A 21,889-nucleotide genomic window follows, 5' to 3' on the forward strand; every position below is an offset into this window, starting at 1 on the left:
ACAACAAAAAGCACAAAGACATGAGACACACACACACAAACAATCCTAAAAAATACAAATGCAAAAGTCCTCACACAATATTAGCATATTTCAGTATGTAAGAGGTCTGAATTTTTGAGGATACAATGTTTGTCGCTCTTTTCCTCTCCCCCATGACCTAGCAGCTTTCTGGTCAGATCCCACTGATGTCTTGCGTGACTAAACCATGGTAGGTCATTCCATCCCATTCCATCCCCAGTAGTCAGAGCGACTTGTTCAAGGAGTCCAAGGCAATCAGCATATACGGTATTATTGCCGGCTAGAGGTGCTCTAACCAGCAAGAGGTTCAATCCTTTCGCTGGCCAATTGTTAAACACCACTCCAATGTACCCCTTTGCCTTGCGAGGCATTCCTTTTACTGGAGCGTGGTGTTGTTATTCGTCGGTTCTCCTTGGTCCATGGTTTGCTCCTTGGTAGCGCCAACAGCGGACACCTAAACAGGTGTTGGAGCGCGGGAAAGACCACACGCTCTCCCTAGAGCCGCGGGACTGGGAGGCGGTCCGGAGGCGGAGCCTCGGCCGCACCAAGTCCTGCGTGCGGCTCTGCGCCGCCTCTCGCCGGGCCGCCGCTCTCCGCGCAGGGAACCGGGTCAGGCCGCGCCGCCCATGGTGCTGCTCGAGAGAGCCATGGCCAGTAAGTAGCGCGGCGGCCCGGGGGAGGGATCGCCGGCTCAGCCCCTCGCCTCCGCTTGTGTCCCCGCCGCGTCCCGGGCCTTTCCTGACCCGGCGCCCGCGGGGTTGAGGTCTCGGGTGGCGGAGCGCGGCCCGGCGCACTCCCGGGGAGTCCAGGCTTTCGGGAGCGCCAGGCCTCGCGACCGGAAGGGCCCGCGTCTTGCTCCCTGCAGGGCTCCTCCTGAGTCCCGTGCCTCTAGCTGCGTTTCGGCACCGCCGGCTGCAAATTCACCTGCGCCGGAAGAGGAGGGAGACGGGTGCACACAAGTTCCGCGCCCCCTTCTCCCCGTCCCGACCGGAAGACTGCACCTTCAGTAATTAGGAGACTTACTCGAGTGTGGGAACCTCTGCCTTGTGGGATTCTTGGAGGCTGTTAGGTTTTGCATGAGAAAGCGAGACTATCCAGGGGTGTCGCGTTCACTGTATTCACCTTAGATTGATTTTTTAACTTGAGTTTTGCAAAAGCATGTATCCTAATTATTTGTGTTTTGAACCCCGTCATGTGAAAATGAAGCATCGTTTTTCTCTGATTTGGGCTGTATGGTAAGAGGCCTGATTAACTTGCCCCATGTTGCACCGCCCGTCACACCCAGTGGAGAATGCTCTCTTCCCAAACAGAAAAAACTGGACGAGCTGTTTCTGCACCTGGACATTGAGCTTTCGGGTTAGGTATTACATGTTACACAAGTCTATCCTGGATCAGCCCCAGGGGGCGTTTCCAGCCATCTTTCTTTGTCCCCAGGTCTTTGCCCGATCCTTTTACATGAGGTTTTGGAGTGTCCTGGACCCCTAGTCTGGAGACCTGGATTAATACAGTTTTGCCTCAGTCCGTGGCAACAGGTCATTTAATCTTTCTGAACCTCAGTTTCCTGGACATCAACTGCCCCTCCTGAGGTCTTGCGAGGCCCCCACTAGATGCTAAGGTTTGTGCAAGTGCTCTGGTTTTCATTTTAACCTGCCAGTGCTCGGAGCAAGTCAGTGGCTGACTGAATGTTAGGATCGGGGTATGGAAGTCCTTTTACACACCTGCCTCTGGATGTGCCTGCTGTCTCTGAAGAGCCAGGACGAGACTGAGGCTGGTGGGCTTGAGAGATGTGGCTCGTGATGGTGTTGAGGATGGTGTCTGATTTCCTTGAGGAGTGTTTTCAAGTTACATGACCTCTCCCCGGCCCACCCAGAAACAAACAAATGCGGTTCCAGTCCTGCTTTACAGTTCCAGATTTTGGCTTGGATTGTCTCACTGACTTTGTTCACTGATTTTGTGCAGCTTCCCTCCCCCCTGCAATTTCCTCATCTACCAAATAGTGTTAATGACGCTTCACAGATGTTTGCATGTATAGAGGGCCTGGCACATTCCGTATGCTTTTCCCACATTGGTCCCTTCACTTTACTATGTTTTATCCTTTTTTTTTTTTTTTTTTTTTAATCCCCTTTGGTAAGTCTTTCATTGTTAGATGATGATGAATATTAGGGCAGCCAGGAACCTTAAAAGTCATTGTAATTTTCACTTTACAGCTGAGGAGATGAATTGACTAGTATTGTTTTCCACATCAAGAAACTTCCCGATGGTAGCCTTTCCGTGTCTCAGCCCCTGTGTGGAGTGGGTAATCTGCAGAATGTCAGACAGTCCCAAGCTTGGATCAGGACTTTCTGGATAGGATGAGGGAGAGAGGAAACTCTCAGCATAGCCATGGTGTATTCATCTTTTAATCCCTCCAGAGCAGAGACAAAGCCCAGCTCCTGAGTTACCGTGGAGACTTTTAGTAGGTCTGTGTGATGTTCTGGTGACAGCTAAAATTTGCTCCAAAGTTATCCCAGCTTTCGTTTCTTGTTTTAGATTCCTTTGTATTCATTCAGATTCTGAAACTATTCAACAAGCTACATTCAGGGTTACATTTAGCTCTTCTCACTGTTTTTAAGATACACCAAGGAATGGAGCATCTGAGTTTTCCTACTTTTAGGGTTCACAGTGGGCCAAACAGGCCATCAGAGGTCGGGGTCTGTCGGTGTTGCCTCTTCTGGGGACATTTGCACCAGTACAGCAGATACCCAGAGGGAGAACTCTAATGGTTTTCAGGTTCTAGAGCTTAGTTTTTTCTAGAGCAGCGGTGGGGGAGGGAAGCTAGGGAAGGCCTTTACTGAAGATTCCTGAAGTTTTGCAGAGCTTCATAGGTTGCCACGTGCTTTTGATCCTTTAATGTAGCCTCCCGTCAGACCAGGAGCAAAAACTATGCATCAATCAGGGTCCAGGCAGGACGTAGAAACCACACCAGTCACTTGAACACGGGAAATTGTATATAAAAAATTATTAACCAGTGGGTGATGACTATAAGAGTTACAAGAGAACTCTAGAGAATATAGGAAAAGCACATATAGGGTGTGGTTATTAGCTCAAAGAAGGAATAAGCCTGGAAGAACCCCTGACCTTCTTGGCTGATGGCAAATCTTGTTGGCTCTGTGGGACTCAGTCCCTGATAAAAATATGGAGCCTCTTACTCGAGTAACAGGAAAAAGCACTGTTAGCTTTTTCTAACAGTCTCCCTTGCAACCTCTCGTGGTGTTATTTGCCACTTAATATTGTGCTCTTTGGGGGCACAGGAATATTCATGGCGCCAGTGCAAAACCTCACAGGTGGCCGGGGGCCCTGCCCAATGACTAAGCACATGTGCAGCTCCTTAGCCGCCAGGCTTCCCTCCCTCCAGCCGCTGGACCTTTGCGCCCTGCCCCAGCTGGTGGTGGGGAGGTGGAGGCAGGCAACTCCCCTTCCATTGGGCTGGCTGCCCCAGGTCACTGGGTAGTTTCCAAGGGATTTCACCTGCACTGAGATGCACTCTGTATCTGGAACAGGGGTAGCTTGAGTCCCAAGAACAAATTGTGAGGGACAGTTCCATCTTCAAGTTCATTCTTCCTTCAAGCCGTGTTGTCAGTAGTATGTAAGAAGCTGGCCCTGCCTGCTTTGCTTGAGGCTCTTGTGCTGGCGTGGGGCCTCGCCCAGAGATGTTGCTCTATCCCCAGGTTTCTCAGCCTCCACATCATTCACCTTGTGGGTTGGATAATTCTTTGTTGTGAAGGACTGTTGTGTACTGTGGCGTGTTTAGCAATGTCCCTGATGCCTACGCACCAGAAGCTACTGGCACCCCAACGGTGGTGACGTTGTCAGATGTCTTGGGGAGGGGGTGCAGAATCTGTCTCTGGTTGAGAGTTGCTTTGATCCAGGAGTCAGGTCTTCTGACAGCTGTTTTCTTGTATCTTCGTCCTCAGCTTTCCGCTTGGCCCTCATCCAGCTTCAGGTTTCTTCCGTCAAATCAGATAACCTCACTCGAGCTTGTGGCCTCGTGCGGGAGGCAGCAACACAAGGAGCCAAAATAGTTTCTCTGCCAGTAAGTATGGAGGCGGAGGTGGCCGCTGCCCTCTGGGAACTTCTGATCCAGTAGCATACTGGCTGCTACCTCTCGTTGTCTTCTTGTGTCCTGGGGTCCAGCAGGGTCTTGTGGGTCCCCAGGATTGTTCCATGTTTAAGGGTCTTTGTGATAGGATGTGCCAGCGTGTTTACAGCTCTTTGGGATCATCTATCATGTTCAGAATCCTGGTAAGTTGTGTGGCTTACTTAAAGATAGAATACTCAGTGCCTTGGATACTTACCTTCTTTCCTTGTATAAGTAAGTCTTTCCAGGACTATGGCACACATAACTGATTGTAGTGCTAAGGCTCCAACATTTTTAGCAAATGGTTGAAAACTGGAAATTACTAGAGACATTTAGGAAGCCTGCAGTATCTTCCTAAATATGGTAGCCTGTAGTAAGCCAGTAGGGCTCTGCATGTATTTCTAGGTGATTGCTTTTAGAACAGAACCAGGTAAAGGTTGCACCACATTTGCTTGTCAGCAGGTGTAGTGTTGGCTCAGAGCTGGGTTCTGCTCATGCTAAGACACGCCTATACTGCATTTTGGGTCAAAGGACTACTGGGATCAGTGGTTGAACTATTCCAGGCAGCCCCCTCTTCCACTTTCCCTTTTGCGCTGTGGGGAGGAGGTGGCCCTTTGTAAACCCTGCTTAGATTGACTAGAGAATTTTCAGGGCCACCTTATGTTTTAGGCTCCAGTCCATCACAGATGTGGCCAGTGAGTCAGAATCTTTAACAAGGGAGCTTGAGATCTTAATGTGAATCCAGTCTTCCTTATGGCCACAGTTATGGGACTCGCCTGTAGCCTGATCACGGTCACTTGTTGCTTTAAGTTGCCAGGAGCGAGAATGAAAGCACCTAATTCTGCATGTGTCCTCTCTAACGTGTGTTGTGTAAGCTGATGATCCTCAGGTTTGAGTTTGCTAGCACAGTGCCTGGTGCACAGTCTCAGTGAATGATGAATTAGAATCAAAGTCTAGTTTTTGCTTTTCTTTTCTCACAGAGCTGCGGCAGATAGCATATCCTGGAAAATGAGAAATTTCTGTATTTTTTCAAACACAGGCTTTATTGCTTTACGTAGTTAATAATATAGTTTTGAGCCAATGGATTCATTCTAACACCCGAAGTCCTATGATTAAACCCAGTTGTCATGGGGCTCAGGTGCCCAGGGTGGGAACTCAGAGTTCTGCGGACACCGAGGGAGAGGCGGATTAGCTGGGGTGACAGGGATCTGAGAGAGCACACATGACTTGTGTCCTCTGGCCCAACCTGAGCCAGCTGTCAAGTTCGGCTCGAGGCCACAGGCTCTTTAGCCCTAGGATGCCAGTGTTTTTCTTATCGGCTGTGTTTTACCCTTTTGAGAGCAGGGCTAAGGGAGGCAGCTGTGTCTTCTGAGTTTAAGTTTAAAATGGGTGGGCTATTTTCACGGTTTCCCCCCCCCCCCCCCTTTTCTCTGCCAACATTATTCTAGGAATGCTTTAATTGTCCATATGGCACGAAATATTTTCCCCAATATGCTGAGAAAATTCCTGGTGAATCTACACAGAAGCTTTCTGAAGTAGCAAAGGAGTGCAGCATATATCTCATTGGAGGTAACTTCCTACCCTCAAGGTATAATGACCTAAACATGAGAAACATCCAAATAATTTTTGTTTCATTTAAACAATGAAATACAAAGCATGTAAGTCAGACATTGAAAGAATGAGGTGGATCTTACGTAATAATGTGGAAGAATGTTCAAGACACAGTTATGTGGAAGAAGCACGTTCCGTATGATATGAACAGGCACTCTCAGATTAATCCCTGCCACAAAAGGTTATATATTTTTGTATGTGTTTGTATATGTAGCACATAGTAAGTATTGTATAAAGACGCACCAAACTGATAATGATGACTTTTCCCTGGAGAAGGAATGGGAATACAGGGCAGGTGGAAATGTGGAAAGAAAACACTGTATTGGAGTGTCTTTCATTATACTAATACAATGTTAGGAAATTTTGTTTTCTCATAAAGAGGCCACATATATCAAGGTAGCTTTATAAGTATGGTTTTGAAATAAATGTGGTTTCAAAATAAATTTTTAAAATGTATTTGCTTAAATAAAAATCAGTACAGTAAAGCTGTTCAATAGATCTAGCAAACAAAATTATTCTCTGTTATGACATGTTGGAATTAGAAACAGATGAGAGGTGAAGAAAAGACAAGCAATAAAAAAGAAATGCGGGAACTACATTCAGTGATGGCAGGATTGGCTTCCATTCCCATCAGGAGGCCTAATGGGGATACAGTTACTTTGCAGGACGTGGTGATTTGAAGTTGAGCAACAGTGAATTCTCTGTGTTTCTCTAGTGTTATAGATTAACAGATCTTGTAGCTCAAGATCAAAGCAGAATTCAGAACCAGTTTGGTTATTTTTGAACCTGTCTTTGGCATCTGACTTAATTACATTTCGTCTCTACTCTGGAGTTTGTCTCTGAAACATCATATTAAAGAAGACAAAAAAGAACATAATTAAATAACCCTTAGAAGATAGTATGCTTTATTGTTGGACCCAAGTGACAGTTTGTCAAGTGTTTGTCCTGTTATCATACAAGAGTGCTTTATTCAGAATATTTTCTTTGCTCCTGTGTTTCTCTTCTCAATGAAAGGTTCTGTTCCTGAAGAGGATGCTGGGAAATTCTATAACACCTGTGCTGTGTTTGGGCCTGATGGAACTTTACTGATAAAGTACAGAAAGGTAAGTAGGGAATGTGGCAAGCCTCATTACCTCTTGAGAATTTGCTGTGAAATCCCCTAGTTCCTCTCATCAAATTTTACACATGTGGGGCGTTTGACTAGTTGGTATAGTCAACTTGTCGAATCTTGGCTGTTGGCATTTTGATATAAATTTTAGACTTAGCCTGTCAGTTTCAGCAAAGGAAAAATCTGTAGGAATTTTGATTAGAATTGCCCAGTGTTTATAGTGCACTATTGACAATAGCCAAAGTATGGAAAGAGCCCGAATGTCTATCGACTAATGAATGGGTAAAGAAGATGTGGTATATGTGTATATATCAATATATTTATATCTATATCTGTAACTATATATATATATGTGTATATATATATACACACACATATATATATATACACATGTATATATATATACATATGTATACACACATACATACAATGTAATATTACTCAGTGATCAAAAAGAATGAAATCTTGCCATTTGCAACAAGGTGGATGGAACTAGGGTGTATGATGCTAAGCAAAATAAGTCAGAGAAAAACAAACATATGACTTCACTTGTATGTGGAATTTAAGATACAAAACAGATGAACATAAGAGAAGGGAAGCGAAAATAAGATAAAAACAGAGAGGAAGACAAACCATAAGAGACTCTTAAATACAGAGAACAAACTAAGGGTTGCTGGAGGGGAGGTTGGTGGGGGATGGCTAAATGGGTGATGGTCATTAAGGAGGGCACTTGTTGGGGTGAGCACTGGGTATTATATGTAAGTGATGAATCACTAAATTCTATTCCTGAAATCGTAATTACACTAAATGTTAACTAACTTGGATTTAAATTAAAAATAAATAAATAAAGCGAATACTTAGAATGATAAAAAAAAAAAGAATTGCATTGAAAATAGAGATCACTTTGGGAACAGTTGACATTTGGTAAATGCAAATACATTGAAGATTGTTAAATACTTTGGGTATTGATCCTTTTATTGTTGTGAAATCCCTTTCTTTCTCACAATAATCTTTGTCTTGAAGTTTATCTCTGATATTGCCATGGCCATTCTAATCTTATACTTACTGTTGTATGGTACATTTTTTTTCTAATTCCTTACTTTCAACCTGAATGTATCTTTGTATTTTATTTATTTATTTATTTATTTTAGCAGGTGTATTTAATTTATTTTTTAAATTTACATCCAAATTAGTTAGCATATAGTGCAACAGTGATTTCAGGGGTAGATTCCTTAATGCCTCTTGCCCATTTAGCCCATCCCCCCTCCTGCAACCCTTTCAGTAACCCTCTGTTCTCCATATTTGAGTCTCTTATGTTTTGTCCCCCTCCCTGTTTTTATATTATTTTTGCTTCCCTTCCCTTATGTTCATTTGTTTTGTATCTTAAAAGTCATCATATGAGTAAAGTCATATGATACTTGTCTTTCTCCGACTAATTTCGCTTAGCATAATACCCTTTAATTCCATCCACGTCGTTGCAAATGACAAGATTTCATTCTTTTTGATTGCCGAATAATACTCCATTGTATATATATACACACACCACTTCTACTTTATCCATTCATCAGTCGATGGACATTTGGGCTCTTTCCATACTTTGGCTATTGTTGATAGTTCTGCTATAAACGTTGGGGTGCATGTGTCCCTTCGAAACAGCACACCCGTATCCCTTGGATAAATACCTAGTAGAGCAATTGCTGGGTCATAGGGTAGTTCTATTTTTAATGTTTTGAGGAACCTCCATACTGTTTTCCAGAGTGGCTGCACCAGTTTGCATTCCCACCAGCAGTGCCAAAGAGGTCCTTTTTCTCCGCATCCTTGCCAACATCTGTTGTTGCCTGAGTTGTTAATGTTAGCCATTTTGACAGGTGTGAGGTGGTATCTCATTGTGGTTTTGATTTGTATTTCTCTGATGATGAGTGATATTGAGCATTTTTTCATGTGTCGGTTGGCCATCTGGATGTTGTCTTTTGAGAAGTGTCTATTCGTGTCTTTTGCCCATTTCTTCACTGGATTCTTTGTTTTTTGGGTGTTAATTTTGATAAGTTCTTTATAGATTTTGGATACTAACCCTTTATCTGATATGTCCTTTGCAAATATCTTCTCCCATTCTGTCAGTTGCCTTTTAGTTTTGCTAATTGTTTCCTTTGCTGTGTGTTTCCTTTGTATTTTGATGAAGTCCCAATAGTTCATTTTTGCTTTTGTTTCCCTTGCCTCTGGAGACATGTTGAGTAAGAAGTTGCTGTGGCCAAGGTCAAAGAGGTTTTTGTGTGCTTTCTCCTTGAGGATTTTGATGGCTTCCTGTCTTACATTTAGGTCTTTCATCTGTTTTGAGTTTATATTTGTGTATGGTGTAAGAAGGTGGTCCAGGTTCATTTTTCTGCATGTCGCTGTCCAGTTTTCCCAGCACCACTTGCTGAAGAGCTGTCTTGATTCCATTGGATATTCTTTCCTGCTTTTGTCAAAGATTAGTTGGCCATACGTTTGTGGGTCCATTTCTTGGTTCTCTCTTCTGTTCCATTGATCTGAGTGTCTGATTTTGTGCCAGTACCATACTGTCTTGATGATTACAGCTTTGTAATACAGCTTGAAGTCCAGTGTATCTTTATAATTAAAATGATTCTCTTGTAGCTAGCATACAGTTGGGTCTTGTTGTTTTATTCATTTTGACAATTTCTGCCTCTTAGCTGGAGCACTGACTTCACTTATATTTAATTTTTGATATGGTTTGATTTAGGCATTAGACATTTTAGTGTTTTTTTTCTTTGTTCCTCTTTCCAGCATTCTTTTGGTTTAGTTGAGTATTTTTTAGAATTCCATTTTAATTTAACTATTGGCTTTTAGTTATACCTCGTTGCTTTTTTTTTTTTTTTTTTTTAAAGTATTTTTTAATGTTTATTTATTTTTTGAGACAGAGAGAGACAGAGCATGAGCGGGGGAGGGGCAGAGAGAGAGGGAGACACAGAATCTGAAGCAGGCTCCGGGCTCCGAGCTGTCAGCTCAGAGCCCGACGCGGGGCTTGAACTCACGGACCCTGAGATCATGACCTGAGCCGAAGACGGCCGCCCAACCGACTGAGCCACCCAGGCGCCCCTCGTTGCTTTTTTTTTAAGTTGTTGTCCTAAGGATTACCATACGCACCCTATCTTTTCATAGTCTACTTAGAATTAATATCCTACTATTTCATATGAAATTTAAGAACTTCACAATTATATAGATCAATTTCCTTCCTTCTCCCCTCTTTCTGTTATAGTTGTCATACGTATTGCATAATAAATCCCACAAAACACTAAGTTTTTAAGTAATCATTTGTATGTAAAGAAATTTAGATAAAATTATTTTGTTTGCTGAAATATTTAGCTTCTTTGTATTTTTCTTTCTAAAGATCCTAGTTCTGTCTGGTATCTGCCTTCAAACAGAAAGACCTCCTTTAGAATTTTTGTAGTGAGGATCTGGTAGGTAGGAATGCTCTTAGTTTTGGTTTATGAATATATCTTTATTTTGTCTTCATTCTTGAAAGATATTTTTGGTGGAATAGAATTCTGGGTTGACAGTTTTCTTTTCTCTCCTAGCAATTTGAGCAATGTTTTTCATGTATTTCCTAGCCTCTTTTTAAGCATTTTTCTGATAAGAATTCGGTGGTGATTTGTATTGTTGTTCTGTATGTAATTCGTGGTTTTTTTCTGTCTGCCTTCAAAATGTTTTCCATAATCTTTAGTTCTCAGTGTTTTGACTCTGATGTGCCTATGTAGATATAGTTTTCTTTTTATTTCTCTTGCTTTGTGCTTATTTATTATTTTTAAAAAAATTTTTTAAACTTATTTTTGAGAGAGAGATAGTGTGAGCAGGTGAGGGTCAGAGAGAGAGGGAGACACAGAATCTGAAGCAGGCTCCAGGCTCTGAGCTGTCAGCACAGAGCCCAATGTAGGGCTCGAACTCATAAACTGTGAGATCATGACCTGAGCCTGAAGTCAGACGCCTGACTGAGCCACCCAGAGCCCTGCTTTGTGCTTCTTTAATCTGTAAATTTAACTCTTTCGTCCTGTTGGGGCATTATTTTGTTAAATGCCTTTCTGTTCCATTCTCTTATTGGACTTCAATTTTGATACTGTTCTACCAAACCAGGTTTCCAAGACTCCAGTTTTTTGTTTTTCCAACCTTTTTCCTCTATCTTCTTCAGCTTGGACAGTTTCCATTCATCTGTCTTCAAGTTCTCAGAGTCTTTCTTCTGTAATCCCTAGTCTCCTGTGTGCCATCCCAGTGAAATCTTTTAAAATTTCAGATAAACTTTTATTTCTCTACTAATTATATCCTATTTGTCTATTCATTAAGAGCATATTTCTCCTTATACCCTTGAGCCTAGTTTAATAGCTCCTTTTTGGTAATTATCACATCTGACTCAGGCTGGGGTCTGCTTCATTGATTATTACGTTTTCTTTAAAGTTAGGTAACATTTTCTTATTTGTGTGTCTAGTAATTTTGGATTGCATATTAGATTCTATGTTGTTGAGATTCCAGCTTCTATTATATTACTCTGAAAAGGGTTGAATTTTTTTGTTTTAGTAAGTAGTTAACTTCATTGTACTCAAACACCATACTCTTTTTCCTTTGTGAGGTAGGCAGTAACTTCAGGTTCTCCATTCTTTTTTTTTTTTTTTTTTTTAATGTTTACTTTTGAGAGAGAGCACGTGTGCATGCATGAGTGAGGGAGGGGCAGAGAGAGAAGGAGACACAAAATCCAAATCCAAACAGGTTCCAGGCTCTGAGCTGTCAGCACAGAGCCCAACGTGGGGCTCACCACAAGATCATGATCTGAGATGAAGTCCAGTGTTTAACCGACTGAGCCACCCAGGCACCCCTCAGCTGCTCTGTTCTATCTAAAGTTGTTAGCTTTGGGGCTAAACAACTAGCTTTTTGTGCTAGTAACCTCACTGTTTGAAGTGCATATTTTTAGTATTGAGTTTTCCAGTCCATGAATGTGTATATCCCACCGTTCATTCAAGCTTTTAAAAATTTCTCTTGAAATGTTTTTTTTTTAATTTTTTTAATTTTTTAAAAAAATTTTTTTAAATGTTTTTATTTACTTTTGAGACAGAGAGGGACAGAGCATGAGCAGGGGAGAGGCAGAGAGAGAGGGAGACACAGAATCTGAAGCAGGATCCAGGCTCTGAGCTGTCAGCACAGAGCCCGATGCGGGGCTCGAACTCACAGACTGTGAGATCGTGACCTGAGCTGAAGTCGGAGGCTTAACCGACTGAGCCACCCAGGCACCCCTCTCTTGAATTGTTTTTATAGTGCTTTGGGTACAGTCTTGTATATCATTTGCTAGATTTATTCCTAATTGGTGGTTTTTGATGCCCTTTCATTTTCTGTTTCTTGCTAGTATATAGAAGTACAACTAATTTTAAAAGTACTGACCTTGTATGTTGTAACCTTGCTAAACTCCTTAATTTCAATAATTCAGCTGTAGATTTCTTTTGGAGTTTGTAGGTACATTGTTATATCATCTGAGAATAATTACAGAGTTAATTTTATCTTTCTCATCCTCATGGTTTTTATTCCTTTCTGTTGCCTTGTTGCTTGGGTTAGGATCTCTGAGATCCTCTGAATAGGAGGAGTCCTTGTCTTGTTCCTGATCTCAGTATGAAAAGGCTTTTAATGTTTCACTGTTAAGTATGATGTTCCTTCCTTTTTTACTTTTGCAGATGCTATGTCAGAGTAAGGGAATACCCTTCCCAGAAGAGTTTTTTTCTTCTGTTTTGAAAATATGAATGGATTTAGAAGTTTGCCAAATGCTCATTATGTACCTCTTAAGATGTTCATATGACTTTTCTCCTTTATTTTGTTAGCTATTTGTAGTAAATTACATTGATTTCCTCATGTTAACACGTGCTTTCCTTGAATAAATCCAATTTCAGATGATGTGTTGCACTTTTTATATATTGCTGCATTTAGTTGGGAAAATTGTACCGATTTTTAATTACCCACTCTCCACCTCTCCTGCCAATGTGTCAGTTTGATTATGATTCTGTGATGAAGACTTCAGTAAGCATTTATACTGAATAAGAAAGTAACACATTAGCTGCCTTCCGTAAGAAACCTAGATATCACCTTGCGTACTACATAGGAAAGAAGTGTCATAAAACTACTGCTTTGTGGATTTTTTCCAGTTTTGTATATTAGAGCTCATTTTGATAAGATGTCAGCTTGTGGGTTGGGTTGTGGGCAGGTTGGGGTTACTATTCGTATAGTTGATCTTAGAGCATCCCTATTTCTGGGCATGGAAGGACGTTTGTAAATTGCTGCCGTGAACCCTGCTGGAAAAGAGGTAACCAAATCCATTACTTGTGATGCAGCTCCATCTGTTTGATATTGACGTTCCGGGGAAAATTACATTTCACGAATCTGAAACGTTGAGTCCCGGTGATAGTTTCTCCACATTTGATACTCGTAAGTACTAAGTTCACCTGTTTCAGCAGTCTCAGTAGACGAGGGCCAGGCGTTCTTTTCTTTTCTTTTTTTTTTTTCTCTTATGTTCCTCCCCGACTTCTTTACATACCCTGACTATAAGACCAGAAATGAGAAGGGTATAGAATGGCCAGAGATCTAGAAATAGTGGGCTGAATGGAGAACTACGGGTTTGTCATGATTTTGCTCTGCCATTTGGTCACAGACTATTCGTATGATCACTTCCAGAGTTTATCTGTCAGGCTGTGATTGAATACTTCCCACATAGAAATAAGCATTCAATTAGAATGAACTTCTTATTTCTAATCTGCTGACATAAATGATGTCTTCGTGAGGGAAAATCCAAGCAGGCATAAGCTTGTACATTTTCTCCATCCATGGGCCCTGGGTAATGTATTACCTTCATTGTTTGGTGATCTCAAATGGAGGCTTTACCCTGCCACGCCATGTTGCAAAAGAGGTTAACTTTTCATTTGTGCATTTTCTGTTTGAAAAACAGCTTACTGCAGAGTGGGCCTGGGCATTTGCTATGACATCCGCTTCGCAGAGCTCGCACAAATCTATGCGCAGAGAGGTGAGATCACCGAGGTTGTGCTGTGGAGGTGCTTCCAGCTTTGGTTCCGGCCTGGTCTTCGTGGGTAGAGGGAGGGAGCCCTTGGTCAGAAAAACCGGAGGAGAAGCCTTACTCTGTCCACCCTCATCCCGGCTGCTCAGACGTTGCTGCACGTGGACAGCACAGCTGTTTGGAGGTTGCATTTCAGCACACCGTGGAGCTAAGCAGGAGCCATGCTCCTAAATCTTCTCTGCCCCTCGAACCCTTCTTGCTACTGTGTTTGGAAAGAGTAGCTTGGAGCCCGCTAGAAGTGAGGATGTGGTCTATAGTGCCTGTCATGATTTCACACTCAGTGGTCCTGCAGGTTGGGCACAGTAGAAATGTAGTCAGTGACATTCTGGTCCAGAGAACAAGTGTCCTTGCTGTCCTGGAAGAGCACGGAGCCAAGTCACAAGATCTGGGTTCTGGTTCCAGCTCTTTCCCTTAATGGACATGATACTTTGAGTAAATTATTTAATCTTTACAGCAGCATGGATCTCCATTTTTTCATAGGCATGGGGTGGAGATTAAGGAAGGAGAGCTTAGAAAGCTCTTTATGTGGTAGTCAACAAATAGGAGCATCCCACTAGACTGTCCAAGCTACTCTGATTTGGACTTGACTGTCACTTCAAGTGGAATGGGTGCAGGCGTTGTGACTGCCTGGTCAGCAAAACAGGTGGGGGGTGCACAGGCTCTGTGTTGGCGGTTTCTGTTGACTTCTGTCAGTAAGTGTTAGAGCACCTACTCTGCCCCTCATTTCATTTGAAAAGCATTACAAAATGTGGTCCTTGGCCACGCAGAGCTGGCCATATGGTGCTGACAGAAATCTGTGAAGTCACATACAGTGGTTTCGGTCATCAATAGCACTGTTCTTCTATGTCTATGTGCAGCGTGTGTGTGTCCCCAAAGGAATCCTACCTTGGCGGACATCTTTTTTTTTAGGTTTGGGAGAGTTTGAGTTTGTTCCCCACTGGGTAAGGACCAAAATGGGGACTGAGTGTGGGGTGGTGTCAACCTGCACCCATTCTTCTCTGGCCGTTCTGTCTCAAGGCTGCCAGCTGTTGGTATATCCTGGAGCTTTTAATTTGACCACTGGACCAGCCCACTGGGAGTTGCTTCAACGAGGCCGGTAAGAAAGCATCTCAGGCACACCTTCAAATGTCAGTGTTGCCTTGTTGCAGAGATTTCCAGTCTGGGGGAAGAACCAACCTTCCTGATACAGGATGCTGCCCCTGACTCAGGTGCCCTGACATCCAGATGCAGTGGGAAAGGATGAATCACCCTGTTGACTATGTTGCTTGGATCGCGATGCTTCTCCTACCCCAGCCCTTACCTCATTCTGCTAGTCCTAGAATACCCTGCCGAGACACTGTTTTTCTATTCTGCGAATCCCAGGCATTGCATAGTGTCTTTGGCATGTCCCAGTAGCTGTTACCTGGGTCCCTGAGGCTGAGGAGTGAGTGGTGAAGGGTAGATGGCTGAGGTGGATGTAATATGGAAGGGGAAAGGAGTGTGACTTGTGTGTCTGTGTAAAGTGTGCTGAAAACCATGAAATATTGGTCAGAGACACTGGCTCTCTCCGTTACAGTTCTGTTAGTTGAGGTATCCTATACTTAGAGGAAAGTACACTGATTTTAAGTCTGTAGGTTGGGAAGTTTTTACATGTGTATGCACCTCTGGCCGCGGTCAATATAGAACACTTCCGGATCTCTAGAATGCTCCCCTTTGCTCCTTCCGTCTACCCTCTCCTTTGCCCAGATATGGCCACTATTCTCACTTCTAAAGAGGTTGGCAATTTTTATTGGAGGAGGAAGCAGAGGTGTTTGGTTGGTTGCTTGGTGGAAGATGGGGTAGGGGTGTCTGATACCATGAATATTAATTAATGCAGTCTTGTAGGGAGCAGGAAAAGCTTGGGAGATATCGGAATGGCCTGGCATGGACCTGTTGGTTGAGCCCAGGATGCTCCCAGGTGAGGTGGCTTGATGTACCCAGCCTGCCACCTGAAATTCTTACCTAATTTGAGATGATGGGGCTGTGGCCACTGGAGGCATGGAGATGCCACACAGCCCTGCAAAGTGTTTGGCCCCAGCAAGTCCAGTCCAGTCTCTCTGGCCACCTTGACTTGATTAACCAGAGAGGATCTGCTCGTTTATATGGTAAAAGGTTGGCTCAGGCCAGGATCTCAACTGTGGCAGTATTAACATTTTAGACTAGCTCATTCTTTGTTATAGGGGCTGTTCTGTGCACTGTAGGATGTTTAGTAGCATCCCTGACCTCTACCCTCCGGGTGCCAATAGCAACCCCCATCATGAAAGTCAAAAAGTCAGAGTCAGTGTCTTCAGACATTGGCAAATGGCCCTACTGGGCAAAATCACTCCCAGTTGAGAAGTGGCTTATGCATTAAGTATACTTTTAGAAGAGAGGGTTTCATGGCTTCGTTTGTTCCCTTCCATGTCTGAGCCAGCCTATCCTGTCCCAGTTTTTATTTTATTTTATTTTATTTTATTTTATTTTATTTTATTTTATTTTATTTTATTTTATTTTATTTAAAAGACTTTTTTAAATGTTTATTTATTTTTCAGAGAGAGAGAGAAAGAGAGCATGCGTGCGTGAGCAGGGGAGGGGCAGATAGGGAGACACAGAATCTGAAGCAGCCTCCAGGCTGTGAGCTGTCAGTACAGAGTCCAACACGGGGCTCAAACTCAGAAACTGTGAGAGCATGACCTGAGCCGAAGTCCGATGCTTAATGAACTGAGCCACCCAGGCACCCCCCACTCCGTCCCAGTTTTTAAAAGAAGGATCTGTACCCTTGGGATAGAAAAATGTTGCCAATCTATAATATATGAATTACCTCTTTTCTGTCTGTTGACAACAGGGCTGTTGATAATCAGGTATATGTGGCCACGGCATCTCCTGCCCGGGATGATCAGGCCTCCTATGTTGCCTGGGGACACAGCACTGTTGTGAGTCCTTGGTGAGTTGGCTAAGCAGGGAAAGGCTCTCCAGGAGCTTGGGAGAGATTGCACTGGGGGGGTGGGTTGTCTGATTCCCCACCAGCCCTGCCCCTTCCCAGCCCTTCATCCTCACATACCTCCTCGGTCTCCACTTCGTCTGCGAGAGACACTTGCACTTGGAAACCACGTGAGAAAGAATCGGGGCCTGCTGTCTTTCTTGATTGAGCATTTGACCTTAGCCCTCTTCTGAGCTTCTCAGTAGCTTTTGTTATCAGTCAGACTTTGATCACATGGGGGAAGCACGACAGCAGTCATGGGTGGGTGATTTTAGTAAAAGAGGCTCTCAGATTGTTGGCTTTTGGTTAAAATTTAAGCTAGGTGATTAGTTGTAGAGCAGAAATGGGTTATAGGGTGAGGATTTTGCTCCCTGCATAATGATTAGAGGATGGGGGAGGATGGGTTCATTTAAGCAAAACTGTGACCTTGTCCTCTGTGAGAGTGTAAAGCATTGTCTTAGAGAAGCCAGCATGGGAGTTCTCCCACCTGCACACCCAGTTGTATGTTACTGTACGTAACTCATGGTCTGTACTTGAATGGTTTCCACAGCACTTTCACACACATGGCCTCCATGTGAATGAGACTTTTCCTATGTTAAGCTCAGTTTATAGATGGTAGAATTGAAGTTCGTGGGATAAAATAGCCAGAACTGGTGTTCAGATTCAGGACTTCTGACTTTAGAACTCGGATTTATTCCATACCACTCACACATCTGTATGATTACACACATACTGCTGTGTATTTACATAATTTCAGGATAAATATGCCAGTAACAAGGCCGAGAAGGGTTATATATCACTGGGGTGTGTCTGAAATTCTCTCTTCTGACCTTCTAGGCCCCAAAGATGAAAGAATGTGATAGGGGAAGGCCTTGGAAGATAAGACCAGTGAGAGATTCCAGGGAGCCTCCTGCATATTAGGTTTGGAAGGCACTGGCAGACTGGAAGGATTAAGTTGTCTTGAACATTTTCTTAAACTTGGTTCAAGTTCCTCTGTTCATTTGTTAGTGACAGGCTTCCTGGCCTTCTGGGCAGCTCTGCTTCCCTGCTAGGGTTCTCCTGATGAACTTCATTGCTGATCAGGCTGGCTGCTTCTGACACAAAGTAGTTGTACTTTATTCTTTTCAGAATTCTATCTGTAGGACTTGGGGCCCTCGGTCTTATATTGACATCAGGAATGGCTGCCTGGGGTTAACCCAGAGAGGGAGATCTTTGAATGCCAGAGCAAATGGGGAAGAAATAGAAAAGAATAAAAATGAATTCAGTTAAGTGGCATTAATGATGATGTTTGTAGCTCATTTGTGCCAAAAATTTGTTTGTGGCCATCTGGGAAATGGAACCAATTACTGTATCAGATTGTTTGTTAGGTCAGATTATTTTGTGCTTTGGAGAAATTTCATTTCACTAGATGTTTTTGAAGCCCTGCTTTGGGCCAAGAGACTCAGCACTGGAATCTTTTCCACATCAGCCTTTCCCCAGATTTGGGAAGGAGTGTTCCTGTTTCTAAGTGTGAGGCTTCTCTCCTATTGGGGTGTGCTTTACACACCACTTCTATCCAGACCCCAGGCTGAAACCTTTCCTTCAAAAACTGAAACCCAATAACATAGGGACCCAGGGACCACAGGCACAAGACTGGAGATCCAGGCAGTGCAGGGCTGTGCTCAGACCCAACCTTACCATCCCCTGCCTTGGAAAACATGGAAGGAGCAGAGCCAGACCACCCTCCCGAAAGGGGTCTTTCTGATCTGCACTCATGAAGGGACAGGACAGAGCTTCCCGCTGCTTACAGGTAGCTCTGTTTTCAGAGGTTTATAATCATGGAGGAACTACCACTTCCTAGCAGTTGGCAGTTTACAGAACATACTCCGTAATCTAATCTAAGTCCTCACAGAGCTCTGATTTCCACTTTATAGACTAGGAAATGGAGAGTACAGGTGACTTGGCACAAGGCCAAATGGCTACTTAAATGGTGGAACAGGAATTTATGCCCCTCCTTTCTTGTCTTTAATCTCAGATTCCTTCCCCTGAGGCCTTCGAGGTGGGACAAGAATAGGGATCCTGATACCCACAAACATTAGTGACCTACTCCCTAACAAATCTCTTTCAGGGGAGATGTCCTTGCCAAGGCTGGCACTGAAGAGACCATCGTGTATTCAGACATAGGTAAGATCTGCTGCGGCACGGTTGAGGTCTCTGGCATCCCCATTGGTCTGAGGTGATTCCTAGCTGTGAAGCTCCTGTCGCTTGGAGGGGCTCCCTTGTGCCACCTTCTCGTTTATCCTTGGTTCTCTGGCCAAACCCTGGGGGCTATAACTCTGGTTGAGTTTTCTTGGTTTGGTTTGAAATAACTCCAGCGGGACCGCCAGGTCACCCGGTGCCTTTGGACAAGGCCTCTATATTCCTGAGTTACTTGCCGAGCCTCTGGTGGTTTTTATACTGTTTGGGGAAGAAATTCTCATTGGTTAGTGAGGAGTTACATCCTATTAATAGTACACTTTCCTGTTTTTGCAGACCTGAAGAGGTTGGCTGAAATACGCCAGCAAATCCCCATTTTTAGCCAGAAGCGATCAGACCTTTATGCAGTGGAGGCGAAAAAGCCCTAAGGTTTATGCTTCTAACATGTCATGAAAAACAGGATGATGTTTCTGCAATGTAATCAACTCCCTGTTGAATTCTTTAAGGAGATTTTTTCTTTTTCTAATTTCAGACTTTTCCTTTCTTGGGAACTCTCTATTGAGATGATGGAGCATCAGCACATGATATTTTTCACACCATATTAGATAGTTAAAAAGGGCTCAGGCTGGCCTTGCGAGCAGAAGGAAAAGGAGATGGCTGTAACTCCCATACTAAGTTGCTTCATAGCAGTTGGTGAAAGTATCAGATCTTGGTATCCTGGTGGTTGCTTCACCTGGTACCAATAGATTTATGTCACATACCGCTTATCTCACTGCTGGGGTTGGAATCCATTACGTAGAAAATTTGGTCTGGTGCCACTCTCTTTTGAGTAGGACGTTGAAGTTTATATTTTTAGTCTGTGAGTAGCTATGGAAAGCAAGGTTATGGACCCTTGGTGTTTGCTAGAGGAGATGGCAGTCCCATCCCTTCCCGGCAGCCTTGGGGCTCTTCAAATTCAAGAAGGAGCCAATGAATCAACCCCAGACCCTCCTGGTCTTAGAGAAAAGGCAGTATCAACAGGGAGTCCTGTGGAAGAATGGCAGCAGTGGCATTTGGTCAAGGCAACTAAAGTATGAGTCTCTGTAAAAGATTTTCCTGATGGGGTGAGTGTCTGAAAATATCTTTGTCTTTTTGCTTTTCTCCCTAGTAACACTTTCTAGCTTGATGAAGGCAAGCTAGTGGTTTTAGCCTAGTGGTTTTCAGAATCCTTTTGCACAATTAAAAATTAACGATTCCAATGAACTTTGTTTTTATGTATGTTACAGTTGGTGGTGGGCTAATAAACATTTAACAACCAGCTGTCCAAAAAAAAAAAAAAAAAAAAAGGCCCTGATTTTGCAGTAGTTGGCAGTAGTATTTGCCAATTTCCTTGGTATAAATACTTTCACTGTGGCCAAGTACAGACTATCAACATGACCCCTCTAAACACAGAGTTGGAAATAGATGCACAGTGGGCACTTGTGAGCTGGTGTAATCCTGCTCTCGCACACCACTGTTTACATATGTAGAGATATTTATCATCCTGGAAAATAAAACAAAACCTTAAAATAATACACAAGCACACATTCTATTAGCTATAAGAGTGATGATATCATCATGTGTCATTTAACCCTTGGAAACCGGCATTGTATACCCAGAGGAGTACAGGAGTGAAAAAGGCAAATGACGTTTTAAAATTAAGTCTACAATTTGGTAAAATTTGACACATGTATACATCCATGAAAGCGCTCTCATCAAGATAATGAACCCTCCCCTGGTGTTTTCTTAAGCTGTTATATAATCCCTTCAGCCACTCTTCTCCCCAGGCGATCACTGATCAGCTTTGTCACTGTAGATTAGTTTGAATTTTCTATAATAACCCAAAAGTGGAATCATGCCATATGTATACTTTTTTACATCTTCTTTCACTCATCGTAATTACTGGGGGACTCATTCCTGTGTGTATCACTCATTTCTTTTTTATTGCTGAATGGTAGTCCACTGTATTTATCTGTTCACCTGTTGATAGACATTCGACTTTTTAGTTTTTGGCTATTAGAAATAAAGCTGCTAGAAAACATTTTGCACAAATTGTTCATTTTTCTTGAGTAAATATCTAGGAGTGGAATGGCAGGGGCCTATGTGTATTTCACTGCCAAACTATTTTCCAAAGTGACTGTGCCATTTTATTTCTTGCCATCCGTCTGTCAGTGTCCCGGTTGCTCCGCGTCCTCACCAATATTTGGTGTGATAATTTGATTTTAGCTCTTTTAATGTGCATGTGATGTGATTTCATTGTGGTTTTACTTTGTATTCTCCTGATGATTAATAGTGTTGGTCATCTTTTCCTTTGCTTTTCCTGTATCCTTTTCAGTGAGGTGTCCCTTCATATCTTTTCCCCTTGTTTTGGTTCAGTTATTTATCCTTGTATTGATCAGTAACAGTTCTTTATATACTCTAGTTAAAAACCATCTGTCGCATATCATGTTTTACAAATATATTCTCCAAGTCTGAGAAAAAAAAAAGTCTTCATTTTTTTAAAAAGTATTGTTTACAGAGCAAAAGTTTTTAATTACCAGTGAAGGCTAGTTAATTGCTTTTTCTTCTTTTGCAGTTTGTCTTTTTTATGTTGAGAAAACAGAAGGCCATGGGGGAAGGGAAGAGGAAAAAATAGTTACAAACAGAGAGGGAGGGAAGCAAACCATAAGAGATGCTTAAATACAGAGACCAAACTGAAGATTGATGGCGGGGGGAGTGGGGGGAGAGGCGTAAATTGACGGATGGGCATTGAGGAGGGCACTTGTTGGGATG

The 21,889-nt window shown here is 42.9% G+C and overlaps 1 protein-coding gene across 1 annotated transcript; it reads left to right on the forward strand.

Annotated features, from left to right (window-relative positions):
• Window positions 1–21,158, forward strand: NIT2 (nitrilase family member 2). The gene is made up of 10 exons (XM_053903255.1): window positions 1–672; window positions 3,972–4,090; window positions 5,584–5,704; window positions 6,761–6,849; window positions 13,211–13,304; window positions 13,822–13,896; window positions 14,965–15,043; window positions 16,790–16,888; window positions 19,032–19,087; window positions 19,436–21,158. Exons 1-10 carry the CDS (start codon window positions 645–647, stop codon window positions 19,525–19,527), a joined length of 852 nt encoding a protein of 283 aa, XP_053759230.1. The 5' UTR covers window positions 1–644; the 3' UTR covers window positions 19,528–21,158.
• Window positions 21,159–21,889: the final 731 nt, after the last annotated feature.

Source organism: Panthera pardus, unplaced genomic scaffold (genome assembly GCF_024362965.1).
Source record: "Panthera pardus isolate Hobbes unplaced genomic scaffold, ASM2436296v1 HiC_scaffold_16, whole genome shotgun sequence".
Classification (NCBI taxonomy): domain Eukaryota; kingdom Metazoa; phylum Chordata; class Mammalia; order Carnivora; family Felidae; genus Panthera; species Panthera pardus.

Coding starts and splice junctions, on each gene's coding strand:
- NIT2 (XM_053903255.1), top strand. CDS start 645: ATGGTGCTGCTCGAGAGAGCCATGGCCA. Junction 6,850..13,210: donor TACTGATAAAGTACAGAAAG/GTAAGTAGGGAA, acceptor CTTGTGATGCAG/CTCCATCTGTTTGATATTGA. Junction 13,897..14,964: donor ACAAATCTATGCGCAGAGAG/GTGAGATCACCG, acceptor TTCTGTCTCAAG/GCTGCCAGCTGTTGGTATAT.